An 18759-nucleotide genomic window follows, 5' to 3' on the forward strand; every position below is an offset into this window, starting at 1 on the left:
AATTTCAAGTCTTGCAATACTTGTGGATGGAAAATTTAGATCGTTCTCAATCTGTCACTATATCAAAAGCTCAAGGTACATGGTACTTTGATTAATTTTGTGTTCATTTCCAGCCAACTGGTAATAATTTTTTGTTTTCTTTTTTTCTACCTATATTTTTTTACAGTTTTAATGGACATTGAATAACCTGTTTAAATTTTTTATCATCCTAAATTGCACACTAAAAAGATGTTTTTGTCAGATTCTTGGTCAGCAAATAAAGCGTTTTGAAGTTCAGCAGTGCAGCAGTCCCGCATACCTTATGGTTTTACATAGGGAGTTTTACATTGTTTTACAGGATTCCCAGTCATGGGAGAGGACAGTAATAGCCAGTGCTGTAAATTTTCATATCATTCGATTGAAGATGAACCACTACAACCATTCAATCAATTCTGTGTAAACGAATTCTCACATGACCATAATTTGAAGAGCCCCTTTCTCATTCGAAGCTCATTGTCACTGTCAATTGAGTCACTCAGTATCATTTGATATACGACAGTGAAGTATGGAAGAAATCCAGGAAAATGGTCCCGAACAGACAAGTCGACCCGATGTCGGATCAATGTAAGGCTAATTTAAGGTCGATGTCGACCCAATGTCGTGTTAATGTCGGGTCAATTTTGGGTTTATGTCGGGTCAATGTCGGGTCAACATCGGGTTGGGGTTTGATAGAAGTCAGGTTGGTGTCGGGTTGGCTTAGCTTTTTCGCCGGAATGTCGACCAGAGCTACGTTTGTGTTTAGGTTACACTCAATCGAATGATATATAGCGTTTCTTATACCCCGGACAGACTATGACTTATATCATGTAATATAGGCTGTCTTGCAATGAACACTCATATATCTAGTTTTCACTGGAAATCCAATGTATGAGTGCTCATTGCAAGACAGCCTATATTACATGATATAAGCCATAGTCTGTCCAGGGTATTAAATGAGAATGATCCATGCCTTCGTCAAATGACTAAGCAACTGATATCACCCATTCGGAGGAGGTCCCCTTTGATAGCGAATAGCTACTTTTCCCATTTTCATCAAAAATGTTCAAATGATTTTGAGAATTTACAGCACTGGTAATAGCACAGTGAAAAAGTTCACCATCACCTATATTCCCAACCATCCCTCTGCATATAATTATTGCATAAGAGCTTACAGGAACGATATTACGAACACTAGTGATGAGAGGAGCCATGCATTAACTGTATTTCGTGAAAATGAGGATACATTAGGCGCTCCTCCTTCCGCAACCCCCTATCCTGAGGAACGGTTTTAATATAAAAATTGCTAGTCACAAAATCTTACACTACCCTCCCCGTTCCTCGTTAATGTCGCGTTGACACTTGTGCTGATTCATTCATTTTTTTGCCAGAAACCAATGCACCAATCAATAAGTTGCACAAAACTGTTCACATCATACTGATAACGGCTACTTTAAACAACAGGCGCCAGTAGACAGCCAGGTACCAGACTTATCAGTCTTTAGAGATTGTATTGATTTACTCGGGATAGCTTTCTGTCTATAATCTTTCCCTTGTGAAATGTGCAGTGCAATTTTCAAGAACGAATGTGGTGTAAAGAGATAGAGAGAAAAAATGATCTGATATTTTTCGTATCCTCACGTTGGTGATTCGAGTTAAAAAAGTTCGCGATATCTCATTCTCTCATCCCAGAAAGTTCGCTCAGGAAATATTGGAGTGTGAAACTAGCGAGGGAAAGTTCCCAAGAGAAAACGTATCGCAAGCGAAAATGATATTTTGGTGAGAATTCCATCACTGCTCGTATGTATAACCAAAATCGTAAAAAAAACCTAATTCGTAAAATATAAGCATTTTAAAATTATTCTTCCATACCTCGTCGTTCAAAATTATGAATCCATCGTAATTTTTCTAGTTCTCCTATTTCCCATCGATTGTCAATAGCTTTAATTTTTACCAAACTGGTCTTGGGTAAACGCAGTGCAGTGCAATTTTCAAGAACGAATGTGGTGTAAAGAGATAGAGAGAAAAAATGATCTGATATTTTTCGTATCCTCACGTTGGTGATTCGAGTTAAAAAAGTTCGCGATATCTCATTCTCTCATCCCAGAAAGTTCGCTCAGGAAATATTGGAGTGTGAAACTAGCGAGGGAAAGTTCCCAAGAGAAAACGTATCGCAAGCGAAAATGATATTTTGGTGAGAATTCCATCACTGCTCGTATGTATAACCAAAATCGTAAAAAAAACCTAATTCGTAAAATATAAGCATTTTAAAATTATTCTTCCATACCTCGTCGTTCAAAATTATGAATCCATCGTAATTTTTCTAGTTCTCCTATTTCCCATCGATTGTCAATAGCTTTAATTTTTACCAAACTGGTCTTGGGTAAACGCACCAATAGTGGAGGTAAGTTAGGGCAATGTGTTCCTATAGTGGCTTATGGAGACTCCATACGCTTCTATAGGAACACCTTGCACTAACGTACATAGGTACATATGCATACATATTTTTTCTAATAACTTTTTCCCCAAGAGGAAGGTACGGTAAACTATTGTTGCATCCCTTTGATTTTCCATCCATACTTAAAGAGACAGCAACGAAGAGGAGCTAAAATAAACGATTAAGAAAATTCAAAGGTTGTGGTTTGGGTGATTGCGGGGAAACTCAGTACAATGAGCTAGTGATGAGCGGTGATATAAATAGGTAAATAATGTTTCTTGATAAAATTTATGTTCGAATAAATAAGATCCAAACATTCCATTGTTTATTATCTATGCTGTTGAATAGTTTGAACTTGTTGTATTAGGTATATGAGATTTATAAAGTTTACATCGAAATGTAGTAGCATCACACAATAATAAACAAGCATATTCTGCCATATACCTACTTGTGTTTATAATTTAGTCTTAATAGGTTTAGAAGCATATCTTACTCATTGGGTACTATATCAATCATCGAACATGTTGTCCACTGTAGGAAAACAGTTGATCCGGCTTCTAGATTTTAAAGATGTCATGCATTGGGTATCCTGGAAATTCAAAGCAAATGTCAATGGATTAAATATATAGCGTATTAAATAGAACAGCCCTAACCTAATGTCAAAATATTGCTTGTCATGGATAAATATCAGTAAAACTAGAAGACATTGTCATGTCTGAAAAATCTTTTTCAGAAACCAAACTTAATAATAAATGGCAAGGTTGCAAATACTCATTTCAGCTAAAACATTTTTTTTTAATTATGAAATAATTAGATGCCATGATCATATTTTGAATTGGTAGGATACAAGAAGAGGTTGCAAAGAATGTGTTTGACATATTAAACCTGTTTATTTCACTTCATGAGAGTAACAATCAGTGATTTTTCACACACTCGCTCACTCACTCACTCACTCACTCAGCGATCAGCAAATCGCTGATTGTGACTCATAGAAAGCAAAATTTACAGGTTTTATGTTTCAAACGCATACTGTGTAACCTCTTCTTGTAAGTTACTAGTAAAACATACCATCATACCATCTATTAGTTTTGTTATTTCGAAAAACATTATTTTAGCTGAAATGAGTATTTGCAACCTTGATAAATGGAATGCAATGCCCCAATACCGACTGTATCATTGCACGATTGTCAAGTTGTATTCTGAAACGGTATCATAAATATCAAATAAATATAATATTTAAAGGATTTTTATGGGGTATCAAGCTGGAGCTGCGTGACAGCTTTGTTTTCAAGACTTGACCCATTTGAATAAATTGAATAAATAAATTATATAGGGTATATGCTCCAACTATAACCACAGACAAACAGACATAACACTCGTAAGTTGTTCATCGAACAAGCATTTAACGGTCAATTCAAAAGTATCGTAGTTGGTAGTACCGCCACCTGTGGCGCGCATAGTCAATTCCCTTGCGTTTGAAGTATACACACTACCGCCATCTGTTCAGTGTTAACGGCGCCGGTGGTGTAGTGGTAAGCGTGATTAGCTCTCCCCCCAGCAGGCCTGGGTTCAATCCCAGTCGGCGCCGCCGGGATGTTCTGAGGCATAACATCTCTGATCACGCCTTCCTTCGGATGGGAAGTAAAGCCGTTGGTCCCCGGTTCATGAGTTGATGGGTCGATAGGTAGGGTCCAGGTGTGGGAGCTGCCTTCCTGGCACCCCAACTAACAATTTTAGCTGCAAATTAGCTTATACAGCTAAAAATGGGCTTATACAGCTGATGTTCGCCTGTATAAGCTAATCTACAGCTAAAATTGTTTGTTGGGACGTCGGTAGCATTGGTGCTCAGCACGGAAAACAAGATCGACGGAAAAAACAAACCAAAGGAAAAAAAAAATCTGTTCAGTGTACTACCCACCACAGAGTATTCAACAGATGGCGGTAATGTTTTAGCGACGATGTTTTACAGTGAGAAATATTCAATGTGTTATGTCTGTTTGTCTGTGCTATAACTATAACATTGACCTATATTTATTATATCTTAGTTCGAACCAGGTGGCACCTTCAAGAGACTAAAATGCTTCACTTTGAAGTTAGTTTCCTAGCTGGTTTTAAAATTATATAGGGTATATGCTCCAACTACGCTCACACGTTTCCACTATGTCGCACCACAAAAATACGTATGGGTATATCACAATAGAAGCACGCCACAGAGGAAATCCCGAGCCATAGTTTAAACACTTATCCCGAATCAAAATAAAGCATTTATAAGATTAGTTACAATACCATGTACAAAAATGGTGTTTATCATTGTTCCCTGATTAATACTCCAATGAAAGCTTGTCATGCAAATAGAAGGAGCACTGTTGGGCACTTTCTGAAATATTTCAATAGTATAATTCCAAATAAATCTATCTGCGTAAAAATAAATAAAATAAGAGTGATTTGCGGAAAAACCCGCCAGTATCGCACCCAACGTCAGTGCCTATACGTAAGCGTACTACGACGCGGCTCTCAAACAAAGGAGTAACAAGTGTGATACTATCAGTGCTAGACTAAATCTTTGGTTCCCTCATGCAGTGGTTCATCAGAGAGGGGAAGCTCCCCATCGCCTGCTCATAGTGCCATTCTATCGCGGCATGAGCCAGCAACGCCGGCCATAAACCTACCGTCTCCAACACTCCACTAGAAAGCATAAAATTAAGCGCGCCCACCAGCAATAAGGTGCAAAAACGAGCAAAGGGGAGGGACTTTGGGAGTTCTAGGATATTAATGTTTTATGAGAAATCAAAATCAAATATTATTTTTTTGGGAAACTTGGAATTTTTTTACGTATTTGAAATGTTGATGAGAAATCAGAATCTAATAATTTTAACCATTTCAAAAATTGATGAGTTGTCTACACTCTAAATTTTTTTCACGTTAATGCTACGTGAAAAATCACGTAACCTCTTCAACATCCCACTTCAATCATTTCCACGTGCCTCACCTCAATGTCAAAATTAAATTTTGATAAAATTTACGTGATTTTCATGTTCGTTGATGCTACGGCAATTCCACGTAAAAAGTAAGTGATAAGCATGTACACTCTACAATATATACACGTCAAATCTACGTGAAAAATCACGTAGCTGCTTCGAATGCTTCAACTGTCATGTTTGCATGATGGTAGTAAAATTGATAAACATATCATGTCATGTTCATTGGAGCTGATAATGAATGTGAAAACATTTTAACATCAAACGTCTATATGCGGTTGTATGATTGTGTTGTGCTTTCGTAACATGAGTTTACGTGATTTACATGAATGAAAAAGTGATTCAATATGTCGTCATCGAGGTCATTAATGGAAGAGATGTTCAATGTTCTTCGTTCTTCGGTTAGTGTTAATGTTTCAATGACACACTTGACGTATTAATAAAAAAATGCTAACAACGTTTGAACATTCTTTTCTTGGACAAAATGGAAAAAAGTATTTGTTAGATCACTTCATAATCACGTAAACATTACGTACAAATCCATGCCAATTATAGTGGAAATCACGGAACGTAAACGTAAGATAAACAGTATATTCCAGTAAATATTATTTCAAAATCACGTAAACATTACGTGCTAATCCATTCCAGCTTGACCACGTTGACCGCTAAATGGGAATATTTGTGGCTACATGGTATTCATGTTAATGTTACATGTTAATGTTTTCACGTAGATCGGACGTGCAATTATTTTGGAGTGTACTGTTACAAATGTATTGGGTTCATAATAATATATTAACAAACCATTCGGGATTTTGCTATGCGGATTGTCATTCGGGCAAATGTTATAAAATCTACTTAGGATGTTGACTAAAAACTGGTGTTAAAAAAAACTCTAATTTAAAGGCAAGCGGTTATGAAACATCAAATAAGGGAAAATTGAAAATTTTAGTATAGTATCTGTAGCAAATTATTTTTCATTTTCGAACGTATCCCTCCGGTTATCTCTTGTTTCAGTAATGTGCGAGAAAGCCGATTGGGTGATTATTAGTTCAAATAGTTCCTTACCTTCGTATAAACTCTTGTTAGCTTATTTCTTGTGGAATTCTTCGGTACATAACTTGCAACTCCACGATCCCTCCGGTGGCGATATCAGCGGTGGTGAGAGACAATACATGTGGTACCCACGATCGCAATCATCGCAGAATAGCAGCTGGTCGTCATTGTCCGACGTTCCGCAAATAGTGCAATATTTACATTCTATGCATTGCCAGCGATATTTACGAACCGATATAATCATATTGGCAGTGAACTGCAAACAAGTGGGATGGCCGGAGCGACCACAATCTGAACAAGATACTAGTTCTTCAGGCTCAAGCGTTTTTTTGTTCTCACGGGCATCGCCAAGACAAAAGTCACAATACGGAGATGGAATGGCTCGTCCCTTTTCGATTATGTGAACCGGTGGTCCGGTAGTAGATGCATTGCTACTTACAGATATTCCAGATTTAATGAATGGTACAATTTCCTCTGGTTCTTCAGGAATCTTAGATTCGGGTACTAACACCGGCATTGGCGGTTCATCCGGTGGTACTGTCAATGGAGATGAGCTCGTTTGTGGTGTTAAATGAGGAAGAGTTTGAGATCGAATTTTCTTGGAGCTGTCTCCTGTTTCCTTGCTAGTCGGACTATCTCCAATACCTTGTGATTTTCTTCCACGCCCTCTGCCTGCGCCACGTCCGCGTTTTTGAGAGTTGGGGTCTGGGATATTGGATTTGTTCTTTACGGAACTAGATCCAGCTTTACCGCTTTTTCCTTTCTTCTTTCGGCTACTGTAGCTCTCCTCGAAATCACAATCGGAGTCCGGTAAGTCGTGATCGTCAAATGACTCCATTTCATGCATATCCATTTCGTCGTAGTACCAATCCTTTCCGGGATCATCTTTCTGGTCTTTTACCTCTGGCTCAATACTGGTTGTAGTCGAATCTAGGTTGGAGTTTTCCGAATCATATGTGCTTTGCAAATGTCCAAATGGCCGATGGGTATATGTGGGAAACGGTGGATGAGGTTTCTGCATTAAATACTGCCGACGTGACTTTCTCCATCGTGATGAAGGATAACTATAAATTTGACCTTCCTTCAATCCCGGAATCCTTTGCCTTGCCCGGAAGAATAAGCTGCTATGATACTGAGCCACTCCAGTTTGCGGATCTAAAAACGGCATTCGTAAACGCCTTTCGATGCATAACCGAGTATTAAATGTTTCACTATTTTCTATCGCTTCCTTATACGCGGAATCATTCAGGAAACTTTCGATTTTTTCCAGATTTTGGATGTTTATTTCATGGATATTTATCGAGTTTACGGACGCCATCGCGCTTCGCGTTTATGTTTAGCCTTCAAATTTTATTAAACTCAACATTGTATAAAGATATTTCAGGTAGGTAAACCAAGACGTACTCCTGAGGTGAATTCGGGTAAATGACATTTGCATGGTGACGTCATTCCTATCTTTTTTGTAAACAAACGAACGATAAAAGAAATTGATATTTTTAATTTCATACATTATTTTATGAATGAGAGCCTATCACTGAACAAAAGAGTGATTTTTATGTGCTGCAACTTATTTGCACTGTACAGTAAGTGCTATTCCGCTTCACGCACTATTGAAGGATACCAATGACGTCATTGGTCGACGAATTAATTTTACATCCGGGAGTACTTGTTTATGTATACCGTGCTCGCTAAGATGCACATACCTTAAAGTCGGTAAAGAATACCTATACACTGTAACTGGCGAGTACCCATTAATGGGTGAAAAAGTACCCATTTTGTGGTAGTGTATGGAGCTGTCAAAATATGCGTAAATGAAAATTTCAAATAGTGGATACTTTTTCACCCGTTTCCGAAACCTGTTGAGGGATCAAAAATGGGTTCATTTTTACCCATTATTGGGTTAAAAATATCTTGCTGTAACCTCGGCTGTAACGTTGCTGACATACTTGGTGTGCCTTGTCCAGTGCCTTTGTTTCGTTTTAAAAAGTACAAAAAGTGATAAATATGGATAGTTTAAAGAAAAAGTTCGATGGAAATAACTTCAAAAAGCTTCGAGGTAATAGCAACAATCAATACGAAACTAACGATTTTAAATTGGCTCACCACTTTAGTAGCCTATTGGTCCCAAGCAAACGATTATCGTACCCTATTCTAGTTGAAATTTCTTTTACTACACTATGTTTGTTTTGATTCGCTATGAAAGTTTGACAGATAACATCAGGGGTGTGTGGATTCATGCAGAACATGCAGGGGTGAGTGAACTAGCTTGGGACTGCTTGGGACCGTTGTTCTGGTACTGAGTGAGCCAAAAATAATAATGATTTTCTTCGGGACCCAGTGGCCTTATACCCTGGACAGACTATGGCTTATATCATGTAATATAGGCTGTCTTGCAATGAGCACTCATACATCTAGTTTTCACTGGAAATTCTATGCATGAGTGCTCATTGCAAGACAGCCTATATTACATGATATAAGCCATAGTCTGTCCAGGGTATTAGAGTTACCTCTATGGTAATAGCCCGTTCACATTACAGCCTATATCACGTAATATAAGCTGTCTTGCAATGAGCACTCATACATAGGATTTCCAGTGAAAACTAGATGTATGAGTGCTCATTGCAAGACAGCGTATATCACGTGATATACGCTGTAATTTGAACGGGGTATTAGCAACAATCAATACGAAACTAACGATTTTACATTGGCTCACCACTTTAGTAGCCTATTGGTCCCAAGCAACGTACCCTATTCTAGTTGAAATTCTATTACTACACTATGTTTGTTTTGATTCACTATGAAAGTTTGACAGATAACATCAGTGGTGTGTGGATTCATGCAGAACATGCAGGGGTGAGTGAAATGGCTTGGGACTGCTTGGGACCGTTGTTCTGGTACTGAGTGAGCCAAAAATAATAATGATTTTTTTCGGGACCCAGTGAACTTTCATAGCGAAACAAAACAAACATTGCGTAGTACTAGAATTTCGACTAGAATAGGGTACGTTAATCGTTTGCTTGGGACCAATAGGCTAGTCAAGTAGTGAGCCAATTTAAAATCGTTATACCCCGTACAGACTATGGCTTATATCATGTAATATAGGCTGCCTTGCAATGAGCACTCATACATCTAGTTTTCACTGGAAATCCTATATATGAGTGCTCATTGCAAGCCAGCCTATATTATATGATATAAGCCATAGTCTGTCCGGGGTATTAGTTTCGTATTGATTGTTGATAATACCCTGGACAGAATATGGCTTATATCATGTAATATAAGCTGTCTTGCAATGAGCACTCATACATCTAGTTTTCACTGGAAATCCTAAAAAATAGCTTATTCAACCTTTAAGCAGCTCAAATTGTTTGTTGGGTACACTGTCGAATGCTTTTTCTATGTCTAGAAGAGCAACTCCAGTTGAGTGGCCTTCAGATTTGTTTGAACGAATTAAATTGGTAACTCTTAAGAGTTGATGAGTAGTTGAATGCCCATGGCGAAATCCAAACTGCTCATCTGCAAAAATTGAGTTCGTATTGTTGTGAAGCATCATTCTATTTAAAATTATCTTTTCAAAAAGTTTACTGTAACGGCGCCGGTGGTGTAGTGGTAAGCGTGATTACCTCTCACCCCAGCAGGCCTGGGTTCAATCCCAGTCGGCGCTGCCGGGATGTTCTGAGGCATAACATCTCTGATCACGCCTTCCTTCGGATGGGAAGTAAAGCCGTTGGTCCCCGGTTCATGAGTTGATGGGTCGATAGGTAGGGTCCAGGTGTGGGAGCTGCCTTCCTGGCACGTCAGTAGCATTGGTGCTCAGCACGGAAAACAAGATCGACGGAAAAAACAAACCAAAGGAAAAAAAAAAAAGTTTACTTATTGAAGAAAGCAATTTTAATGGACGGTAGCTAGAAGCTTCAGCTGGATTTTTATCCGGCTTCAAAATTGGAACAACTTTTGCATTTTTACATTTATCAGGAAAGTATGCCAAATGGAAACATCTGTTAAATAATTTTACCAAGAAAGACAAGGTACTCTCTGGGAGTTTTTTGATGTGGATATAGAAAATTCCATCATCACCTGGAGCTTTCATATTATGAAACTTTTTAGTTATAGACCTTACTTCGTCCAAATCAGTCCCCCAGGAATCATCAAAAATATTTTCCCGAGAGAAAATATTCAGATAATCCCGAGCAACCTGATTCTCAATAGGACTAGTATGACCCAAACTGAAATTATGGGAACTCTCGAATTTCTTAGCAAGTCCCGACCAACCATTTCGTTAATTTTCTTTAATTTTCTATACATCGATCTTCAAAGCCATTCATAAGAAAAATCGATAGCGATCGTCACCATTTCATGAATAATTGTTAAGATGCTAAAAGTCTAATCGTGAATCATTTATAAAGATCTTTCTCAAAATAGTGCTACCAATCGTTACCAATGTTAAAATATCGATTGTGTTGCCAGATCAAAATATCGATTTCTGTTAATAGAGGTAAAAATGTATCAATTTTCCTCATTGGGTTCCAAATGCCGAGAATCCCACCACGCATGCTATCACGGGTTATTAAATATATACGTAAACTTGAAGAACTACAATGGTAAACATTGGCTGCGTCGCGGCCATCGGTCTTCTCGTTCATTTAAGGGCCACCCACATTAGATCCGTTTGCGTTGCGTTGACGTAAATTTGACAGTTAGACAATAGATTTAGCTGTCACTTTGCCGCAACGCGTCCGATCCAGATCTAATGTGCGTGGGCCTTTACCGGCAGATTGCTTCTTCCGATGAAATGCCGAATATGTCAATAAATAATATAAACATTGCCACCATTCACCTGGTGTATATCGAACTCTCTTTAACCAGCGATGCAAATCGATAACAAGGAGATTATCAATGTGCATCGATGGCAATATTTTTTGTTCTTTGTAAAATTCAAAGTTACGATGATATCAGTATTTAAATATTTATTGATGAATATTTGTAAAGAATACTAAAGTCCATGTGACATATCGAAATTAAAAGAAATTTAGTATGGCACCTTTATAGATTACTATCATATGACCGATGAAGAAATAATCTTAAATGTAAGTATCGATCAATAAAGATTTTTAAATGTGAACATTGAAATCATAGAAAATTTAAAGTAAAGAATTGCCGACATAAATATTTATTTCTGTTAAAGAACTTTGAAAAAGTTTCACGAACGGTTGGTCGGGGTTTCTGAGCTTTTTCCTAATTTGTGATCAAAATTTTACCACCTTCTTTAAGCGCTGGAATAGGCTTTTGAGGTTTTTTCAAAATTTTTGTGAGTTTCTAAAAGGGTTTGGAACTCGGGTCTAACTTAAGAACATTTTTTTCAAAAGTTTTGTTCCTCAGGGCAGAGAATCGCTTTTTAATTTTTTTTTTTTTTGCAAATTCCGCCAGATAACTTTCATGACAGGATCGCGTGTTCTTTGATATTGTCTCCTACGGATATTTTTAAGACAGATCAAGAGCTGAAGATCGTCGTCTATTATAATTGTATCGAATTTAACCTCGCATTTTGGTACTGAGGCAGCTCTTGCTTTAACTATAGAAGTAGTCAGAGATTCAAGAGCATAAATAATTTCATCTTTGGTTTGCAAAGGAATGTTTGGATCGAAGTTATATTCCATAAATGTTCGATATTGCTCCCAATCAGCTCTATGGTAATTGAAAGTAGAGCTGTTGGGATTAAGTCAGCATGGGTAACCAATTGGCTACAAAGTTGACATGAATCAGTTAAGACCAAATAAATAGTTGAGGGATTTCTTGCAGAAGAAAAGCAAGGGACCCGAAAATTATGGACATTGTCCGCTCCTTCCTGCATGACCAGCCATCATCAACATGTATTCGCGGAATCACCAAAACCAGTGCTATTCTAATGCTAGCAGCTGAAGGACTACCAAAAGACAGAAATCTCCTTCACGAAATTTTCCTGGACGTCCATGAAGAACTTGGAATTACTCGAAACGACGCCTTGGCAGACCTGCAATCCTACCGTACATTCCTGTCCAGTGAACGCACGCAACGGCTACAATCTACTAGGGAGGCCGCCCTCAAATTTTACAATCCTGTAAATTTTCAACGCCGCTGACGCACCTTGAGGAAGACTCATTATTTCTATATAACGATGCTCGGCATGAGACTGAGGTAACTAATAATAACAATGACCATACTTTATCAACCGACGTATTTCCAACAATTTCTTCACACAGACAGAATGCGACTGAAATTTTGATTTATTGTCAAAATTTCAATCGCATGAAAAGCCCAGCTAAAATGAAGAAAATTTATCAACATTTATTATGCTCATCCTTCTCGGTCATTCTGGCAACTGAAACAAGCTGGAACGAAAGCGTGAAAAGTGAAGAAATCTTTGGAAATGTCTTTAATGTATTCAGAGACGACAGAAATTTTCATGCAACACAGAAGAAGTCAGGTGGTGGAGTTCTTATAGCTCTTTCGGCCAATTTTAACTCAGAAATTATCTTTACACCAAAATTTACAGAATTTGAGCATATTTGGGTGAAATCACACATAGCCGGTGAAACGCACGTGTTCGCCTCAGTGTATTTTCCACCAGACCATGCTCATAAAAGCAGTTATGAAGCCTTCTTCCAAAGTGCTGAACAAATTCTATCTGAGCTGAGGTTAAAGTTCACATCTATGGAGACTTTAATCAACGCCATGCTGACTTCATTCTGGACTCTGAAAATGAATGTATCTTACTCCCAGTCGTTGGGGATAATGAAACATTGCAGTACCAAACTAACCACATAAAAAACCAACAAAATTGCTATTTGGACTTTTTACTAACGAATATTTATGAAGATTTCTGTGTCACCGAATCATTAAGGGGGTATTCCCGATCTTTTTTTTCAAAAAATCAAATTTTTTTTTTCACGTTTTTTTGTACTTTAGACTATTTACTTTCATCCCCCCAAGCCGTTTTCCGATCAGCGAATTCGGTGTCCAGGCATAGCTGACTAATGGTAAGAACCCCCAAATGGTTTTAACTAAAGTCAAAACTTTAAACGCGTTTTTCTCGAAACCGCATTTTTTTATCGGGCGAAGATTTTTCTCAGAAACTATAAGAGATATTGACTTGAATCTTTGTGCATTTTGTTCCTTATTAAATTATTTGGAGCTTCTCCCACTTTCAGCCAAAAATATTAACATTTAACATTGTTTGAAGCACCTTAAAGCTGCAAAAAAGCGGGCTAAAAATCGCCGCCATTTTGTTAATTTGCAAGATTTTTTGCTGCCAACGGGAGAAGCTCCAGAGAATCTTATGCAGATTATTAATTTCATCACGAAATCTGTTTCAGATGAAGCCGTTCCAGAGAAAAGTCTTCGCCCGTCCAGGCGTTTGCGGCGAACAGGGGTCTCTGAGAGAGGAGCCAGCTCAAATGACAGATGCTTTGTTTTGGTTGTCTTCTTCTTCTTCCTTTTTGTTGAAAAAATTGTTGATGGAAAGAATCATTCAAACGAGGATGCGCGTTTGTCACTCGGTTTGTTGATATAGTTTTGCCGTCGGAGTGTTCAAACTTGTCGTGAACTGTAGGTTGTGAGCAAGTATCTTACTGCATATTGCTTAGAGCTATCGGGTTCGTATTAAACGGGTTTGATTTTGTGAATTCTGGTGATTAGGAGGAGGTTAAAAGTGATACACAGCAGATAAAATGCGTTGTCAAGTGAAGCGTTGCGGCCGGAACAAGAAAACCCACCGGATGTGTTGTTTCACCGGTTTCCAAACGATCCATTGCTTCAAGCACGGTGGGTTGAGTTTTGTAATGTAGGAGCTGATTTTATTGTCACAGATGCAATGAGAGTACTGGGAAGAGCTCGTCAGAAGCCATTTGTTTTTGTTACACGATCCATATTTTATTTTTTTATTTGTATGGAAGAAAGCATCAACCAGCATTTTGAAAATCACCTCCAGTTAACCAAGCATCAATTTTCTTCTCTCGAAAAGTCTTTAAAATCATTACCTTTGGAAATTCCTGGTTGCCACAGTTTAAAAACCAAAATTATCAAAAGGTTTTTGAGATTCAAAGCAAACTCAAATCGTACGAAGAAATCGCGTAAGCGAAAATATGATAGTCGAAGTATGCTAAATTGATACAAAAACTTCAAATAAGAATCAAGAGATAACACAATAAATATGTCTTTATTTCACAAATTAACAATTATTTTAGTCAGAAATCTGAAATAGACCACCCACTCCTTCACAGTAGTCGCCAAATAGTCAATGTATTGTGCAAAAAAATGGCTATTTTTTAGGAGCTCGGAGTAGCAGCATTTCAATGGAAAATAAATCCTTTGCGTGAAAACTACTAATAACACCCTCACCCTGCTTCACAATAAGTAACAGAAACGCCGAACGTCCAAAAACATTTGTATTTTGCACCGTCATTAACTGCCATTTCAAAAAAACTATCTTGAAAAAAAACAATACGCAGATTTTTTCCGATTAACAATACTTCCCCCACTTTATTGAATCAAAATTTCGGTTCGCAGTGACAGATCATGACTGGTTCGCATTGACGTTTACGCGATCGGCTTCAGAGCTAGCTGGCGCCTCTCTCTTGGCTGTTTACAAGCACTTAGTCGTTTTTTCGAAAAAAAATTCTAAAATTTCCGAATTTTAACTTAAAAATTGTCGAGGAACAGCGCATTGCAAGGATGATGCTCGTGAACATTGCAGAAATGTGGTTTACATCTCACTGCAGTCTGAAAAATTATCGAGAAAATCCACCCAAGAAAAAATCGGCTAAGTCCACGTAAACAGTACCACTAAACTGTCATCAGATTGAGGTTAACCCCGACGGTGCAAAACCTAATTACTCCATCACTATTGAGAAATGATGAAGTATTCGGTTTTGATACAGTTGTCATTCTTGCCTTCATCGCAAGGAATCGATTCTAACTGAAAGGTTCCGCTATTTATACCCTTCGGAGTTGGAACACCCTCCAAAGGCACGCCCGGCACGCCCCTTTGTCAGTCAAAATTGGATTCCTTAACAACAAAAACAAGCTATGACACCGATAATGACCATGCACTTCAAACTATAGGGAACAACGATTAGAAGATTAGGAATCACATACACGGAGAAAAAATACTACCCAAAATTTGAGTTCTTTTTACTTAATATTGACTTCAGCCTCTCACTTGCACTCGTTATTGTTGTCAAAAAAGGAACAAGAGATTCGACCCAACGATATAGTTCAGCCCAATAAGTTACTTTTGAGTAAAATGCATATTCTCAAATTTACGTGAATTAAACTTAATTTTGGGTAGAATATGATGGACAACAGAGTGGACAGGCGGACACTTCAGGCACCCAACAGGCAACGGAATACCGGGCGGAATCCGGACAATGCGTTTCGTGATATAACAAGAAAAACTTTCACACGCGGGACCGTATACGATTAGACACGTCTTTATTCATTCGTTTCGGTTACAGACTGATTGGTATGAGAATGATGTTCTGCTTTCGCTCTGTTCCTCTCCAGTTACCAGAGATGCGGTGCAGTGACGGCGTTGGGATAAACGTCGCCCCCACTGTATAGCTGACACTCCTCCTCGACGTCACGGAGCCGATGCCACCCGGTCATGGGCACTGACCAACCCCATTGCTTCGACGAATCGTTGCTGCTTCATTGCACCTAGCGGTTTGGTTAGAATGTCCGCGACCATCTCCTCCGTCGGACAATATCGGAGAGTGACCACACCTTTATCGACCAAGTCCTTGGTGTAGTGTACACGGGTATCGATGTGCTTGGATCTTCTAGACTTGCGGTCGGTCTCCACGAAAACGATGCAGCTACGATTATCCTCCATAACTGTAGTCGGCTCTGCTTGGTGTTCTCCCATCTCCTCCAACAGTTGCCTCAGCCAAACTAACTCACGGCACGCTTCAGACAGGGCCATATATTCGGCTTCCATGCTGGACAAAGAGACGCTCGTCTGTTTCCGACTCGCCCAGCAGATCGTAGCTTTTCCCAGCTGGAACAGGTAGCCGGAATTTGACTTCCGGTCAGAAGGGTCCCCGCTCCAATCCGCGTCGCAGTATCCGACGAGAACTAGCTGCTCACCATTCGTAGCAGACAGCTTCAACTTGCAGTCAGCCGTTTTCAGCAAGTATCGGACGACGCGCTTCAGTTCGACCCAGTCGGTCTCCGTTGGGCTGCTGATCTGCCTGCTCAAGATGGATACGCTTGCGGCTATATCCGGTCTGCTGTTCACTGCGATATAGAGTAGTGCGCCTACCAGACTGTGGTAGCGCTCGTTCGTATCTAGAGGCCGGCTGTTTACCCGGCTACGGTAGTATCCTGGGTCAAGCGGGATGCTCGAACCTCTCGCGTCTTGTAGGCCGAATCGTTGAGCGAGTGCACGGATGAATACGTTCTGGTCCAGGCTGAAATATCCATCTTGGTCCCGGGTCACTCGAACGCCCAGAAACTGATTAACTTCACCTAACAACGTCAATGAGATCTTCCTCTTCAACTGGTCCTCGATAATCCTAATCTCCTCCTGAACCGTACTCGCCACGATCATGTCGTCAACATATATCAATAGGTAGATGACGTTGCCATTGGACAACTCCTTGACGTAAAGGCATGGATCTGACACCGACTGTGTGAAACCGAGCTCTCTCAACATCGCACTGATTGTCTCATTCCACACACGTGCGGCCTGTTTCAGGCCGTAAAGGCTTCGCTGCAGTCGACACACGAATTTCTCCTTCCCAGGAACGACGAATCCCTTCGGCTGCATCATATACACCTCTTCCTTGAGCGTTCCGTGAAGATAAGCGCTCTTTACGTCGAGGTGATGAACGGACATCTTCCGATGCCCGGCGACCGCCAGGAGAGTCCTCAAAGTTGTCTGAGTTGCCACCGGAGCGAAAACGGCATCATAATCCACTCCGAATTTTTGCGAGAATCCTCTCGCTACTAGTCGAGCCTTGAATCGAGAGATGTTGCCGATGTTGTCATGCTTCTTCCGATACACCCACTTGCAGCTGATTGGAGTACGACCGGCTGGCAGTTCGACAAGCTTCCATGTTTGGTTTTCCATCAGCGACCGGTATTCTTCCGCCATAGCTTCCTTCCATAATCCTTGCTCGGCGCCCGACACTGCTTCTTCGTAGGTCGCTGGCTCCTCCTGCGCCTGCATCGCAACGCAGACGACGTAGTCTTCCAAACGCTTTGGCAAGACACCCCGGGTGCTCCGCTTCTGCCTTTGTTGGGTCGCTTCCGTTTGGTCGGGCTGTGCCTGTTCATCATCCCCGGAGAAGTATTCCTCATCATCATCTTCCGGATCCCTTGGCGATTCTGGATTTAGTGCTTCAACTTGCTTCTGCGATTGGCTGCTCGAGGCCTCCACCTCTACAAGATCCTCTTCGGTTGGAGGCAAACCATCCGACACTGGTTTCTCCTCCTGAAGCTCCACAAAACGAGCATCGCGACTAATGGTGATTCCGTTTGTATCCGTATCGAGGAATCTATAGGCCTTCCTGTCACTGCAGTAACCCACGAACAGTAACTTCTTAGCCTTGCTATCTAACTTCGACCGTTTAACCTCTGGGATGTGAACAAATGCAGGGCAACCGAACACTTTCAGGTGCGACAGTGATGGTTTCCTGCCGAACCACCTTTCATAAGGCGTCGTATCGACAGCGCGGGATGGCAACCTATTCTGCAAGTAGGCAGCAGTGGCCACCGCCTCCCCCCAGTACTTTTTGTCAAGATCTGCATCAAGAAGCATACAGGTGGCCATTTCTTGTAGGGAGCGATTCTTACGCTCCGCCACTCCATTCTGCTGGGGAGAGTAGGCCGCGGTGTACTGCGCTTGAATGCCCTCTAGCTCATAATACCGTTTCAGCTCGTGTCCGGTATACTCACCCCCGCCATCTGATCTAATAACACATGGAGCCCGACCAAACATGTTCTTGACGTGCGCGACAAATCTCTTAATGCAATCAGTTACATCGCTCTTCCGCTTCAGCAGACACACGACAGTGTATCTACTAAAATCATCAATGATTGTCATTAAATAGCGGGCACCCCCGGGCGTGACGTTTACCATCGGTCCACACACATCAGTGTGAATGACGTCGAGAACACGTTGGGTACGATTAACCGCGATTTTGGGAAATGGAATTCTACATGATTTACCTTCTAGGCAAGGTTGACAAACCTGCCGGATCCCGCAATCCTGAACCTTGAAGTTTTCAGATAGCTCCTTCC

The 18759-nt window shown here is 40.1% G+C and overlaps 1 protein-coding gene across 1 annotated transcript; it reads right to left on the minus strand.

Annotated features, from left to right (window-relative positions):
- Positions 1 to 2733: 2733 nt before the first annotated feature.
- On the minus strand, positions 2734 to 7826 carry d4. The gene is made up of 2 exons (XM_065226423.1): positions 6496 to 7826; positions 2734 to 3041 (listed from the first exon to the last, which is right to left on the minus strand). Exon 1 carries the CDS (start codon positions 7799 to 7801, stop codon positions 6518 to 6520), a length of 1284 nt encoding a protein of 427 aa, XP_065082495.1. The 5' UTR covers positions 7802 to 7826; the 3' UTR covers positions 2734 to 3041; positions 6496 to 6517.
- Between the last annotated feature and the right edge of the window lie 10933 nt (positions 7827 to 18759).

The sequence above is a fragment of the Ochlerotatus camptorhynchus genome, unplaced genomic scaffold (genome assembly GCF_037179485.1).
Source record: "Ochlerotatus camptorhynchus isolate MF236.1 unplaced genomic scaffold, CSIRO-AGI_Acam_v1.1 ptg000250l, whole genome shotgun sequence".
Lineage (NCBI taxonomy): Eukaryota > Metazoa > Arthropoda > Insecta > Diptera > Culicidae > Ochlerotatus > Ochlerotatus camptorhynchus.

Excerpts from the sequence above, each read along its gene's own strand:
- d4 (XM_065226423.1), bottom strand. The coding sequence starts at position 7,801 with ATGGCGTCCGTAAACTCGATAAATATCCATGAAATAAACATCCAAAAT.